The sequence below is a fragment of the Vidua chalybeata genome, chromosome 3, assembly GCF_026979565.1.
Source record: "Vidua chalybeata isolate OUT-0048 chromosome 3, bVidCha1 merged haplotype, whole genome shotgun sequence".
Classification (NCBI taxonomy): Eukaryota; Metazoa; Chordata; class Aves; order Passeriformes; family Viduidae; genus Vidua; species Vidua chalybeata.
The window spans coordinates 111,459,279-111,474,225 of NC_071532.1; the positions used below are offsets into that span (position 1 = coordinate 111,459,279).

Consider the following 14,947-nt stretch of genomic DNA (forward strand, 5'->3'; position numbering starts at 1 on the left):
GAAGTTTCCCCCATTCCAGCTGGCTCCAGGATGGACCCACTGCTGGCCAAGGCCAAACCCATCAGAAGTGGCAGCACTTGTGGGATATCAGAGTGAAGAGGGGGAAGGAGCTGTGCAGGAGCAATTGCAGCCAGGGAAGAGGAGAGTGGGGGTAAGTGTGGAACAGCCCTGCAGACCCCCAGGGCAGTGAGGAAGAAGAGGCAGGAGCTGCTCCAGGCTCCAAAGCTGAGATTCCCAGCCCAGGGAGAGCCAGCTGTGCCCCTGCAGCCCATGGGGGCCCACAGGGGTGCAGAAATCCACCTGGAGACCCCACACTGGAGCAGGGGGATGCCTGAAGGAGGCTGTGACCCCACACTGGAACAGGGTCCTGGCCAGGCCTGTACCCTGTGGAGAGAGGTGAAACAAAGTGATTTCCACAAGTCAAGTCCATTTTGTCCATGAAGGTAATTAGTCATTGATCTCTCCCTGGTTTTAATTCTCCCCACAAGCTTTTTGTTACATTTTCTCCCCTCCCCAGCGGAGTGATAGAGCAGCTTTGGTGGGCACGCAGCCTCCAGCCAGGGTCAAAGCACCACAAAGGAATGGAACTCACTTTTTTTGTGGCCTGACATGTTCTTTAACCTCTATTCTGCATCCCATCCCTGGCCTGTGCACCATTCCTGCTGCAGTGGGTGTAGGTACTTTCCTCTGCAGAATTTTTGGGTGTCTGATATCTCCATGTAAATTCAGGTCCTGGAGCCAGAGCCTCAACTTCCACCTCCAGATGGCTTTGAAAATGTTGTTCTTAACCTCCTCATTGCTCTCTTCACATCCTGTTTACAGCTGGGATAGTTTAGATTTGCCTGAGTGAGGGGGATAATGTCACATATTGCTGGGATGTTTGGGAACATCTCGAGTTCTGGGCAAATGTGAACTATTGCTGTTCATCTCCACAAATATTTGGGTGGTATAGTTTGTATATGGCCTGGAGAAATAAATCCACTCCCCTGCAGTTGTATTATAAGTGATAAACAAGGGGCCTTTGATCAGCAGTTGTCGATAGCACCATGTCAGAGGCACTGACAGCTACAAGGAGTAAAACAACCACAAATGCATGTGAAAAATCCTGCTAGGCTGTGCATCTCCCTGAACTCCATAAAACTTAAACATTCAGCCAGAAAAATCTTCCTTGAGGAAGATTCTGCCCCATCAGGGGTGAAAAGACCCTTAAAATGCTAAATCCATACCCCAACAAAGCTCAGCAAGAAATTGAAGACAAGGAAGTGATTTAGGGGGATGCAATATTTGTATTTTCAGGCTCTTCCACAGCTTTCTGTGGAATGCTTGGTGCATGATGTTATTGCTGCTGCACTGCAGTTAACAGCAGTGGATGGTTTCACCCCACAACCACAGGTGAAATTGCTCACTGAGCTGAACAAAGTATTTCTGCTTTCCCAGAAGGTGCAGTATTTTTGTAATTCATTCTGCCAAAAAGAACACGATGTTTGCTCTGCTTGCTTTTGCTGTTGTGCTCAGATGTGTCTCAATTACAGGGTAAACCTATATTTCCTTTTTCTTCTCCTCATTTTTATCTAGTCTCATGCTGTCTGTAAGTTTCAAATTGTTCTTGTTATACAGAAGGGACAGAAATATTTAGAGTTTTTAAAAAGGACAAACATTCCATCACCCATTTCTGGCTCTGAGGGCTGTTTGAAATAACCACACCTTTGGCTTTTCATCTGAAATCCAAGCACCGAACAGCTCACCATGTGCAGTGCTTTTGGCTGACACCTGGGAGCTGTTGTCCTTCCCCTCTGGAGGCAGCTGAGAGGTGGAGCAGGGTTTATTTTGATGGTGAGGTGGTTTGTGTCACTCCTTTATCCTCCTGTGCCAGTGCACGGCTGCCCTCTCCTGTTAGGAGGTTTCCATGTGCTCAGGCTGTCATGTGCCCCAGCCAAAGGAGAAGAATCACTCCACTGAGCCTGGAGAAGACAGGAAATAAATGTATGTAATGATTAGAGGTTTTCTTCCCAACTCATGTGTGTAATGTGTTGTGCTAATTCACACAAAAGCTGCTTTTTATATAATATTAGGACGAAAGGAATTTATTAGAAGTTTAAATACGAAGGCAGTGAATTGATTTCTCTCATTGTCTCTCCCCTAGCGATGACTGTCCGGAATGGAGGCAATGTCCTGGTTCCCTGTTACCCCTCTGGAGTGATCTACGACCTGCTGGAGTGCCTCTATCAGTACATTGACTCTGCAGGACTCTCCAACGTCCCCTTTTATTTCATCTCACCTGTTGCCAACAGCTCCCTGGAGTTCTCCCAGATCTTTGCTGAATGGTAGGTGTGCCAGGGCAGCAGCCTCAGCTGTGGGAAGAGGACAGGTGCAGGTTATCTCTACCTGACAGGTTCTAAAATACACCTGGTTAGGATTGTGAACACATTCCTGGAGTCACCAGGGTGTGTGTGTGTGTGTGTGTGTAAGAATATATTCTATAATTAGGGAAGGATCATTTCCTATAGAATGTGCAAACTCAGTATCTGCTTTTTGGTGCTTACTCTAATGAGTAAATTATGTTCCTCCCTTGAGTGAGTTTTAGCTGTGCTTGTTTGCAAGTCTTAGCCCCCCAAATGCTACTATGATGTCCCTGGCTAAGCAAAATAGAGTTTTCAGGCTTAATTTTGCTGAGCCATGGCAAGAAAAGGCCAAGAGTGTCCTGGGTTGCATGAGGCAGGGCAGAGGCAGCAGGTCAGGAGAGGAGATCCTGCTCTACTCAGCACTGCTGAAGCCACATGGACAGTGTTCCATGCAGTTCTGGTCTCCCCAGTACCAGAAGGATGTGGGATTTCTGGAGTGAGGCCAGCACAGGGCCATGGAGATGAGAGGAGGCTGAGGGAGCTGGGGCTCTCCAGCCTGGAGAGCAGAAGGCTCAGGGGGATCTTATTGTGTAGAAATAACTGATGGGAAGTAATGAGGATGAGGGCTCAGTGCCTTCAGCAGGGCCCACTGGCAGAACAAATTAAAACACGTGAAATTCCATCAGGGTAGGAGATTTAAACTGCCAGAGGGCAGGGTTAGATGGGCTATTGGGAAGAAAATCTTCCCTGTGAGGATGGTGAGCCCTGGCACAGGTTGCCCAGAGAAGCTGTGACTTCTCCTCTCCTGGAAGTGTCCAAGGCCAGGCTGGATGGAGCTTTGAGCAACCTGGGATGGTGGAAGGTGTCTGTGTCCATGGCAGGGGGTTGGAACTGGATGATCTTTCAGATCCCTTCCAACCCAAACCATTTCATGATTCTGTGAAACACTGCAGCCTCTGTGCAGAGAGGTTATGGAGACTTTGCTATGGAGACATCAAAATCCAGCTGGGCAAAGTCCTGGATGATCTGCTCTGCTGAGAGTGCTTGAGCAGAGCTTGGACTTGGTGATCTCAGGAGGTCCCTCCCAACCTCAGCTGTTCTGTGGTTCTGAGCCCTGGAAAGAAACCACTTGGAACTCTTCCAAATTCTTACCAATGGAGACATGCTCTAGAGTGTTAAATACAATAAGGTAGCTCTTCTCTTCTTCCTCTCCTGATTTTGGAGTTCAGGAAATAAAAGACAGGTCCTGGAAATCTTGTGGGAATTGATCCCTCAGGAGAATTGTACAGATGATTGAAATCTGGTGGATTTACATTGAAATGGAGGCAAAGGTTGTAAATCTATCTGTAAAATAGAGGTTTGAGTCAGAACTGGGGTTGATATTCAGGGATTCTAGCCTTTAATTCTACCCCTTACTCAGCTAAAGGAAATTCTTACTCTTAGTATCCCTTAGACTTTATCAAAATTAGTTTGACCCAGGCTCATTTCTTTTTAATAAAGTGCAAGTGTGAGCCAGGCAGTGTTTCCCAGAAAAGCCACCAGGACAGTGTCACTGCAGATAATTGTCATGTCACCCAGACCTCTGACAAAAAGCTTTTTTTAGCTGCTGTAATAGGATGAATCAGGAGTCTGGGTAGAGCTCATCAACAGCTCTCAATATCTGTTTTAAAGATAAGTGATTGATGGAAAATGCCAGGTCACAGTAAGCCTTGGGCCGTGGGGAGAGGCAGTTTACCAATAATAAAATGCACAGGGGAATTAGATTAGAATGAGCAAAAGGACCAGGTCACTGCTGAGAAGTGGGATGAGGCAAGTGGGATTTTTCTCTTGACAGATGATTTGGCTTTGCAAAAGCTGCTGAGATCTGGATGAGGAACCATTGTGGATGAGTTACAGATTTGTCTTAAGCAGCAGAGGAGCTCTGTTCCAGTGTGTACAGAATTATCTTCAGCTGCCCTGCACCTTCTTTGTGTGATCCTGCTGTGACTGAGGTGTTGTGTCCTGTACGTGTGGGTCCTCCAACCAGAAGCTCTGGCAGCAACAGGACAAACTGATGATTTTGCACCTGGTGCCTCAGATCTAAACCAGTTTTCTCCAACACTGTAACAGTAGATGGCAGCAGATGCTGCAGGATATGCTGCACCTCTAATTCTGGCTGCTTTCCTTTTCTTTTAAAGGTTGTGTCATAACAAACAAACAAAGGTGTATCTTCCAGAACCTCCTTTTCCCCACGCTGAGGTGAGTTACCACGGTCTTGTTCACTTTCTGGATCACAGTCCACATAGTATAGCTGTCGTTTTTCTGATGAACCCTTCTACAGCTATTTAAGTTTTGTTTAATTTTTCATGAAAATGTTTTTTTTTCCCTTGCTTTCTGTGATGAATTTGGGAGCGTGGGGGAGGAATGAGTGATGGTGTTCCCTAAACTCCAAAATTACCCTGTTTATTCCAGCCTATCACTTGCACAGGGTGGCCTGGTTCACTCCTTCCCCCACAGAAGGAGATCTGGTGTGGGATGTTTGCTCTTATCAGCTGCAACCACGAGCATTCCCTTTGTCCAAGCAGTTTATTTCCAAGTCTGTGAAACTAAGAGCTTGTTATCAGAGACAGCTTAGTCATGCCAGCTCCTTCCTCCCTCACTGAAGCAGGCACTATGTCTGCTGCAGGAGGAATGGTATCTTGAAAGAGATTTTTATATCAAAATTTAAAGTTTGCAGCACTGAGTGCTGTCTGTGGCAATTTTAAATGAAATCACTTGAGCATTGTAATGAAACAAAGAGGAATGAGGGTCCTAAATTTGGAGGATTTCCCTGCAACAAAATAATAATTTTAGGGAAGCTTTAGCCAAGCAGACATTAAATATAACTGATGCCTTCAGAGTTGCCTCATATAGAAGGACTGGATATTCTCCCCTGGGAACAGGTGGTTTTCCCACTGAAGTAAACAAGAGGCAGGCTGGGAAAGGAAGAAACAGGACTGAGAATTTTAGCTAAATCCTACTCCTATGAGCCACTGAACCACTTGAGATATGCAAAAATCTGGCTCTTTCAGTTGCTGTGGTCCAGACTGTTTGATGAGATGTGCAGAGTGGCCATGGCAGGTTCAAGAGCCCAGAAATTCAGTGCTTTTAAAGGCACTGGGTGGTTTTTCCTCTGAGATATCTCATCCAAGGACTTGTTCTGGAAATTGCCATTACCTATCATATCTATCATCTGTAGGTGCTTCAAAGGCATTGTTGGAAGTAGGATCTGACCAGAAGCCCTCACTCTTTCCAGATGCTTGAATGTGTTGCAAGCAGGATGTGCAGTGAATTATGTATAATCTGTTACCAAGAATAATGTGGACTGCAGGGCAAGCCACCTGTTCACCACTTATTTTATTACCAAAAAATTCATTCCCACTGATAAATCAATTCCAAATTCTCTGAGTACGAGGCTCTGCAGCCTTGCTGTGGCTGTACTTTCTGTCTAGCCCTCCATCCCTGCTTTCTGGGATGTCCTTGTTGATCCACAGTGTCATTGGATTCACTGGCAGCCCATATTCTGATTTACAATATTCACTGGAACTGGCAGATTTAAGTAAAAACCCATCCAAAAATGAGAAGCCAAACATGCAGCTGTCAAAGACTGGATTAATTAACCCATCTTATACAATGGGTCTTTGTGTTTATAGAGTGATAACTCTATCCTCTAATTCCTGGGAGATTTTGTATTCTCTGGGGGCCTGTTGATTGTGAGATTTTGCTAAATTGTTGGAACAGCTTTGCAAGAACTGCTCTGTGCTTCATGTGTAGATCAGGGTAATTATGTAGGAAAGGCCTCCCAGCAGTGAATCCCAGCTCAGCTTCCCTGCACAGAGGGAGGAATGTGTCTGTTCCAGGTGCAGGATGGAACATCCCACGGGATGTCCATGCCAGGGCCCCAGTGCTCAGCACGTGCCTTGGGTCCCTTGTTAAATCTCAAAAATCTCACACCTCACACTCTATTTCACTCACACAGTGTGAAACATCCAGAAAACCTCTTCCCAGCACAATCCTGGGCTTCCACAACCCCCCTCCCCAGTCAGGAGCTTTGCTTACTGGCACTTCAGGGGATTTTTAATGAGTATCAGAAGCAGACAGTGAATGATGGTTTCTATCGGAGAGATTGTTAGTGGAGAATTGCTTGGCTTTTTTCAAAGTAATGCTAGGCTTGTGCAATGTAACCTGTGCTGAAATTGCCCATCATGAAAAGATGTGCTTAACTGCTCAGTTGTTGGAGGAAAATAGGGAATTACTCAGACATGCCTCTTACTTCTTAGGAAGCATTAATAACATGCCTGGCATGATACATCAGAGAGGGACAGGCCAGGAAATAAGCTTCTAATTATCCACAGAACAAGCCCAGCCCAGCATGCTGCTGGTCCTGAAATTTGATGTTCCTGTTAGCTGTATAAACAGCAAGATTTAAAAACAAAGAAGGCAAAAATTCCCCAAATCCTCGATGTTGTCCCTTGCAGCAATGAGTTCCAGCATTGCCTGATGTGTAGTAGAACAGAATAATTCCTTCCTTTAATCAGCTGTGATTGTATTTGGCATTTCACTTAACTATGCCTTTATTATTGTTACAAGAGGGTAAATAAAAGCATCTTCATTGTCTCTACAATTACTATTTTTATTTCTCCTCACTCTCTACACTCATTTGTTTGAAGCTTTTGCATTCTCTCTGCATGGAAATTTTTGTTTTATGATTTATGTTGCATGTTTTGAACTCATTCCTTGTTCTGCTCTGCTGAATAAAACCAGACACATGTTCAGTTCTGCAGAGAACCTAAAACATTTCTCCCTCCTTGTTTAATTCCACTTTAATGGAGCAGTAGATGTTCATCTTATCTCCTCCTACACAGTCCTGGTACAGTGGTGGCAGTTTGCTTCCTAACATCCACTCTGAGTGAATAGGGAATACTTTCCCTCTGTTAGGAGCAAGGAATGTGGGCTGAAGTGCTTCAGGTTTGTAGGGATGGATTTGAACATCAGTTCCTGCTAAAGTTAATAAAAATGGAGTGTCCAGGTTCTTCTTGAAGTCTCTCCTGCAGCCTTTTAGTGGTGCACTAACTAAAAGAGCTTCTTTTTAAAGGTGTTTCTGAGGGAAGAGCTGCTCTGACTGCAAAGTCAAAAACTGGAGAGCCCAAGTATTTGTCAATACAGACTGGTGGCTTTCACTTCCAAGCCCCTGTATCCATTATATCCAAGGATCAACTGTCTAAATAGGCTCAGATTGAAGCTCCACAGTGCCTTGCTGAAATACTGTGGAGCACAAACCAGTAATTTGTTTAGCTTAGATTTGTTATTCTGGTATCCCAGAACCAACATGTGGTATCTTACCAAATTCCTACGGGAATATCCCATCCCAGCACAGCCCCAGATGAGCAGTTAGGGTCTCCTTGATCATTTTAACAGGATCCATGAATTGTACACTCTGTACACTCTGCCCCATCCCTTTTGTGGAGGTGAAGGCTTTGTGTTTATAAAGGAATGGCTCGATTGTTGTAGCTGAATTGTTCCTCTCCGTTCAATCTTTGCATGGACAATTTCAGGCTCTAAGATAAGTGAATCCAGACTCTTCTAAATGTCTGCAACAATAAAATTTGAGAGGTAATTTGTATTGATCAGTATTTGCCAGCGGAGGGAGGATTTGGATTTACTGTGCTCTTATTAAGGATTCTGTTAGCAAGATCTAAGGGAAGTGGCTGCAAAAACCCTTTTTTCTGACTCAAAAAAGAGCCAGGGTGGGAGTAATATTGATTTTGTGGTCTTAAAAACCAGCATTTGTCTTCTTCATCTTTGATTCTCTCCTCCATTTACCAGTTCCTACATAACACATTTAAATAAATACCTGGAATCAGGTGATTGTGGAGTATTACAGTTTGTTTTATAATAAATATCATCATACAGGAGTTGGGCTCAATGATCCACGGGAGTCCCTTCCAGCTCTGGAAATTCTGTGATAAAATTAGGCCCCTGTTAGTGTTGATGTGATGGAGTGAGGGAGGTGAAGTAATAAATGCATCTCTCCTTCCCTGATAGGAGCCACATCTGTTCCAAATTCTGGATACAGAGCACACACACACACACACACACACAGTAAATATCAGTGTATTTTGGCTCACTTCAACAAAGGGTACACAAAGGCTCTGGAGATTTATCCTGTTTATAGCAGCAGTTGCTGACCCTGTAAATCAAGACTACAGCTTTAAAGGGAAGCACAGAACCATTTGGGATTTTAGAAAAATGCAGCTCTCACTCTTGATTCAGTACTTTACCAGCCCCTATCTCTTAAGCTTTCAGTCAATAGTGGTTCTTTCTGTAAAAAGATGCTCTGAATGTTGCTTGTGCTTTCCAAAAACCAGGCCCACTGTGGAAATGTTGGCTGGCTCAATGCCAGGCACTGGGTTTGGCCCAGCTGGAGGTCTGACCATGGCACAGCAAAGTTTACACACCCCATCTCATCTGGAGATGCAAAAAACCTGCACAAATCATTGCAAACTCAGTCCCCTTAATGAGTTGGGAAATTTTCTTGGACCTGTTTTGCAAGTTCAGCTCGGTATATTTTTGATGGGGTGATTAGAAGAGACTTTACTGCCGACACTAAAATCCATCAGCTGCTTTCTCCCTGGAGTGAGTAGAATGTCTCTAAACTTGTTTTTGTAGCCTTTCACCCCTGCTCTGTCCACCTGTGACAGTCAGGGATTGTGGGCTGAGCGCTGAAGCCTCACCAGACTTAGCAGAAAAGACCTGGCAAGATAAAAAGGAAAGATGAAAAAAGAATCATCACCAACGAGCTCCTGCAAACTGGATTAGAGCTCCTGTGTCTCTTTACAAAGCAATAGGAGGGGATTTGAAGCTTCCATAAGGCTTTGAAGAAAACACAGCTTTTATGTTGCTGAGCAGTGAACATTTGTGGAGGTATGGCAGGGAAATGAGCTGCTCACTGCTTTCCACATCCAGTGCTGCTCTCACATCTTCCCAAAACTCTTGAGTGCTGCATACAAATAAATATCATTTGAAGGAACCTGTGAAAGAAGATGCTGCAACAACAGTTTGTGATTTTCAGGAGTGTCTTGGATCAATGCTGGCTGTAGAAATGTCTTCCCCTGACCTATCTGCCTGTCCCTGGAAAAGTTTTCCCCTGGAATGTCACATATTCCATTTAATGTTTGAAATAGAAATCATCCTCCTCTTCCAGTTTACCCGGTTGAAACTGCTTCTGCAATTTCAGTTTTGAGGCTTTTGGCGTCCCTCAAAAAAAAAAAAAAAAAAAAAAAAAAAAAAAAAAAAAACAACAAAAAAAAAAAAACAACCAGAAAAAAGCTTTTTGAGGCCATTTCCTACAAGTTCATTTAAATGTCAGTATTTTATGGATTCAAATTTGTTTTACCCATTCTGTGCTAAACTGCAGTTTTTATTACTGAAGCTAAGTTTAGATTCTAAACCCTGCACTCCAGATGTGTTAATCAGAAATCTTTACCAGTATAATTGCAGGAATGTTTTTGAGATTCAGTGCCTATCAACTGCCAGAGCAGTTATTTGGTTTTTTTTTCCAATTTCCGTCTTGAAGATTAAATGGGAATTAGCTATTACTTGTAAACTGCAGAAAATACAGTCCAGTTTCTACTTCTTCCATGATTCAAGGATCCATGTGGAAATGATCCACATGCATCTACAGAATTGTGTAATAACCTTGAATTCTGCAGTGCTTTGTGGTGCACAAGTTGCTGAGAATTCTCAGTTCCTCTTCATTTCCATGCAGGCACCTTAAATCGGCCATGGTAAAAAGTAACACAGGACATGGGGAAATGGCTTTAAGCTGCATTGAGGAAGGTTTAGATGAGATACTAGGGAGAAAATCTTCCCTGTGAGGGTGGGGAGGCCATGGCACAGATTTCCAGAGAAGCTGTGGCTGCCCCTGGATCCCTGGAAGTGTCCAAGGCCAGGTTGGATGGGGCTTGGAGCAGCCTGAGATAGTGGAAGGTGTCCCTGCCCATGGAATGGAGGAGGAACAGGATGAGCTTTGGGGTTGCTTTCCAACCCAAACCATTCCAGGATTCTATGATTTGTTGAGCAGCCCAACCTCCTTTTAAAACTGGCTGAAAAAGGAAGCTCCCTTCCCTCCCTCACACCCTTTATCTCAGTGGTTTTTCTCTCAGCTGTTCAGTCTGTGATTTCATGTGTTAAATCCCTTGCTTTTTAAACTGTATTTACAGTTATTTTCGTGCTGGAGATGGAAGCATATACCTGCCAAGGAAAAACTTGCAAAATATTGCATGAAAGTGCTTCACAGCCTGTTTGTTAAATTGCTTTTTAAGTTGCACCTTGTTTTGCAGATTAGAAAACAGTGGCAGGAGAAATAAAGCAAAACTCTTTGAAAAGTGCCTTGATAAATAAACTTCTCCATCTTAGTAAAGAAATCTGTTCCACCTGCAGAGCTGATTGCACTGTGTCTGCAAAACATCTTATTGCTCTTAGTTCATGTTTATTGCTGGTTTCAGGGACAGTTAAGGAAGGGAAAGTCAGTCTGTTCTTTTTCAGCAAGTTTGACTTTGTGTGAAGCCTTTAGACCAGGGAAGCTCAGCAATATTCTGCTGAAGGCAAAAGTGCCTGGTACTGCTGTGATGCAAGAAAAGCAGGTTAAACATGAGCCCAGAGCTCTTTGCAGACATGGCAAATAGGAAAAAGGAGCTTATTGTGAATTTGGCAGCTGAGCACTCTGCTCACTCCAGGGAAGTCGAAGCAGGGAGTGTTTGCAGAGTTTCCTCCCAGTCACCATCCTGCTGGTACCAAAGAAGTGAGAGCAGGGACTTGGAGGCCCCTGGCCCCATGCTCTGACTTCCTTTTCATAACATTTATGACAGTCATGACGGAATTTGTTGGAAAAATCTAAGTGGTATACAGGAAGGGACTATCTGATGAGTTAGGAATAAATTGTAGAACATTTATAATCTCATGTAAATAAACACACTCAAGCACAGAGGCATGAAAAGTTGCACTGTCTGGATTTTTGTTTTTCTTTCAGCTCATTCAGACAAACAAATTGAAACATTATCCCAGCATCCACGGAGACTTCAGCAATGACTTCAAGCAGCCCTGTGTTGTGTTCACTGGGCATCCCTCTCTCAGATTTGGGGATGTGGTGCATTTCATGGAGCTGTGGGGAAAATCCAGCTTGAACACTGTTATATTCACAGGTAAGTAAAATGCTGACATCATTGTCAGATTAACAGTTTGTGCACTCTGGTTAAGTGTGGCCACATCCTTGGGGCTTTACTCATTTGTTCTGGGACAGAAATTTTTTTTCTTCAGTAGGAGCTTATCTAAATTAAGGCCCCAGGACTGGCTGCAGGGACAAATGTAGTTATTGTGCCATTTAATTCAGTGTAGCCCTGCAGAGTCAACCTTTGCCATGCAGAGTCCGTTCCTGCCACGTCTGAGCAAAATCTTTGTTATGCACAGCAGTAAAATGCCTGCAGTAGATTAATTTTTTAATTAAAAGCAGCTGGCTGCAAGTTAAACCCAGGCAAGACCTAATGGATGCTGGTCAAAGGAGAAACACTTCTTCTCCATATTCCAGTGGAACCACAAACCTCTCCTCATCCCTTCTCCCGCCTTTTCATCTTTCAGTGTTTCTGAAGAGGTTTCTGTCCTCTCTGCTGTCCCAGAAGTGTGCACCCCACACAGACCTGGCACAGGGATCTGAGCTGTTCCTGCCTTTGGGCTGAGCTTTGTTCAGATGGGTTTTGGCTGGCAGACACATTTGTAGCTGAAGGTACAGCTCTGGCTCATTCCCCAGGGAGCTGTTTCCTTTCTCAGTGCTCAACAGGTCTTTTAAGTTCCTCCACTTCTCTCCATCTGCTTCTAGTGCTGACCCTGATTAAAAATCCTTCAAGGCCTTCCCTGGGGCTGAGGTTCTGTGCAGGTGTATTTGTACCTGAAGTGTCACCCAAACAGAGCCCTGCAGTGGGCATTGTCCTGATCTGAGAAGGCAAAGAATAATCCTTTAGTTCCTTACTCCTGATTTTGTGTCTAAGGAGCTCTGGGATAATGGGAGATGTGCTTTATATAACTTAGCCAGATAAAAAAGGTCTGGATCTTTGGACAAAGTAATTAGAACTGAGGAGGAGAGCCCTGAGGAACAAATCAAACCTACTCCCACAACAAGAGTGGGATGGAGTCCCACTGTTAAGTTTATTTTCCTCCAGTTTTTAGTGAATAGGAAAGCTGCTGGAAAGCACAAAACCTGAAGAAAAGAGGGCTGGGAAAAGGTTATTTCCTTCTTCTTTCTTTTTTTAACTGTAGACTTGAGACTAGTAACAAGCAAGTCCCTTTGACTCTTTCACAATATTGGCACCAAAAAGTATGACAGTATCATGATACTGTTAAGCCAGTTTGGGGATGTTTTTAGTGTACAATTAACCCTATTCAATGGGAGGGGAGATACAAGGGAATTCCTGCAGGGAACTTAAATCCAGACTCTTTCTGTGCTGGGAAATGGTGCAAGGTACCACAGCACTAAAGGTACGGCTGCTGCAGGGCCCATCCCTCCTGACCTTTGAGGCAGTTCAGGAGACATGCCCTAATTACAGTAATTGGGTAAAATTGCAAGGTGGATATGCATTGTCTGAAAATAGTGAATTCTACTCCAGTCAGAACTTCAATCAAGCCAGGGTTTGCAGAGCTTTGCTGGGGTGTGTATTCCATGAATCCCCGGGGAAGCAGAGGCATTAATCACTTGTGAATGTGCTGCCCAGGGTGTCAGGAACTGGCCTTTAATGGCAGGAACTCTTCCTCTGTGTCTTCTGTAAGGAGAGGCAATTGACCTTTCTGTGTGAGTTCCCAGTCCTTCAGTGAGCTGAGGCAGTCGAGCACTTCTGTCAGAGCCTGGCCCTGGCAGGTTGTTAAGGCATGGAAATGTCACTCCTGACAACCTGGGGGTGCAGCAGGTCATGGTCTTGGAGATTCATTCCCAGTTTGTACTTAGTGAAACTCCAATTGAGAGCTGCTTCAGGTGGGTGACCTGGGAGTGCACAGTGATTCCAGATGCTTGTGGTGGTTTTTTCCTAAATTCTGTCTATCCATGGCTTTTATGGACTATCCATAAGTCCTACTGCCTTATGACTGTCTAGTCCTAGGCCTATTTCCTTATGGTTGTCTCAGCTGGAACAAAACACAGCATTGAATGCTGGGTTTGGCAGTTGGACTTGATGATCTTAGAGATTTTTTCCCCAGCCTAAATGATTCTATGTCTATAGAAATTCCTAGCAGATTAAATTCTCTTAATTCTCTCTTAATTAAAGAAGAAATTGTTCCTAGTACCAGTGAAAATCTGAAGCACCTCCACTGATGCCACTGATTTCCACTATTTAATTACTTTTCTGTTTTAAGCTAAAATGTCCTGTGGATCTGATAGAACCCCAGTCCATTGGAGCACTGTGTGAGAGAAGGTGATGTTGTAACTTTTCCTGTGAAAAACTCCTGGTTTCTGGTAATTAGAACCTTTAAACTCCAGACCATCCTGCATTGTTAATGAGCACTGCTTGTTCAGTCCACAGGAACCAGTCAGTCTCCACCTTTCCAATCTGTAATGTAAAAAAACAATGACAAGAATATAAATTAAAGCAGCCAGCAGCCAAGACCTGGCTGTGAGGGAACTGTGGTGCTGCTCTGCTGGCTGGTGTCACCTGCAGACATCACTGCTGGAGCAGTATTGAAGAGATTATTGATTAAAAATATCGAATACCACTGAGCCACAAAGAAATTCTAGGAGAAGACACGGTATAAAGAAGTCTCCTTTAAAAACCAGCTCCCTGGGAGATGTTAAAACCAGCTCATGCACGTCAGTGCTGTACAGTGGAAGGTTTTATAACTCAGTGTCACACAGCAGTAAATCAGGAGTCTTGGGGGAAAAGCTAAAGACCTGTAATTCTGTCAGGAAAAGTCAATATGTGTCCTTGACAAGCACTTGCTGCCTCCAGACAGGTGACTTTGGGATTTTGGGTGGTATCAAAACAGCAGCTCCTGTGTGTCACGTGAGTTCCCAGTGAGCCCAGCTCAAGTTGTGTTTTTAACATTCTGAATCTCCCCAGTCCCATGTTAGGATTCCTTCTCTAGAGTTTCTCCCTTTTCCAAGGCTCTCCTGTCCTTATTAGGAGTTCAGAGAGGCTTTGGACTGGATTTTATATGGGATTCCTAGACCAGAACTCCATGTCTGTACATTCTCTGAACCTGCTGATTCAGAAATGCTGCCTTAGATCTCTGTGTCCTCCATAGCCCCAGATGGGATGGAAAACCTCCCTTTTGGGAACTTTTTAACCCTAATTTTTACAATTTCACGGTGTATCTCTAGCAGAGAACCTCTGCCTGACTTAAGCTTTCTGTTTTCCCCTAATGACTTTTAAAATGCCTTGTCATTTAACCCTAAATGATTATTCTTCAGCTACCAACTTTCTCAGTATTCCTATTTTTAAATTTCTATTCATTGCTATTAAACTTGACTGACATAAAATGCCATTTTTATATTTATATTTTTAGGCTTTGTTTCATTGCCACCACCACATCTGCTTTTAATAACATGG

General features: G+C 43.9%; 1 protein-coding gene across 2 annotated transcripts in view; it reads left to right on the forward strand.

Moving 5' to 3' along the window:
- Nucleotides 1-14,947, forward strand: part of INTS9 (integrator complex subunit 9) — a 59,929-nt gene that overhangs the window by 28,701 nt on the left and 16,281 nt on the right. For both annotated transcript variants that reach the window (XM_053938694.1, XM_053938695.1), the window contains exons 10-12: nucleotides 2,144-2,324; nucleotides 4,520-4,580; nucleotides 11,392-11,563. In XM_053938694.1, coding sequence (XP_053794669.1) covers nucleotides 2,144-2,324; nucleotides 4,520-4,580; nucleotides 11,392-11,563 — 414 coding nt within the window. The remainder of the gene's footprint in view (nucleotides 1-2,143; nucleotides 2,325-4,519; nucleotides 4,581-11,391; nucleotides 11,564-14,947) is intronic.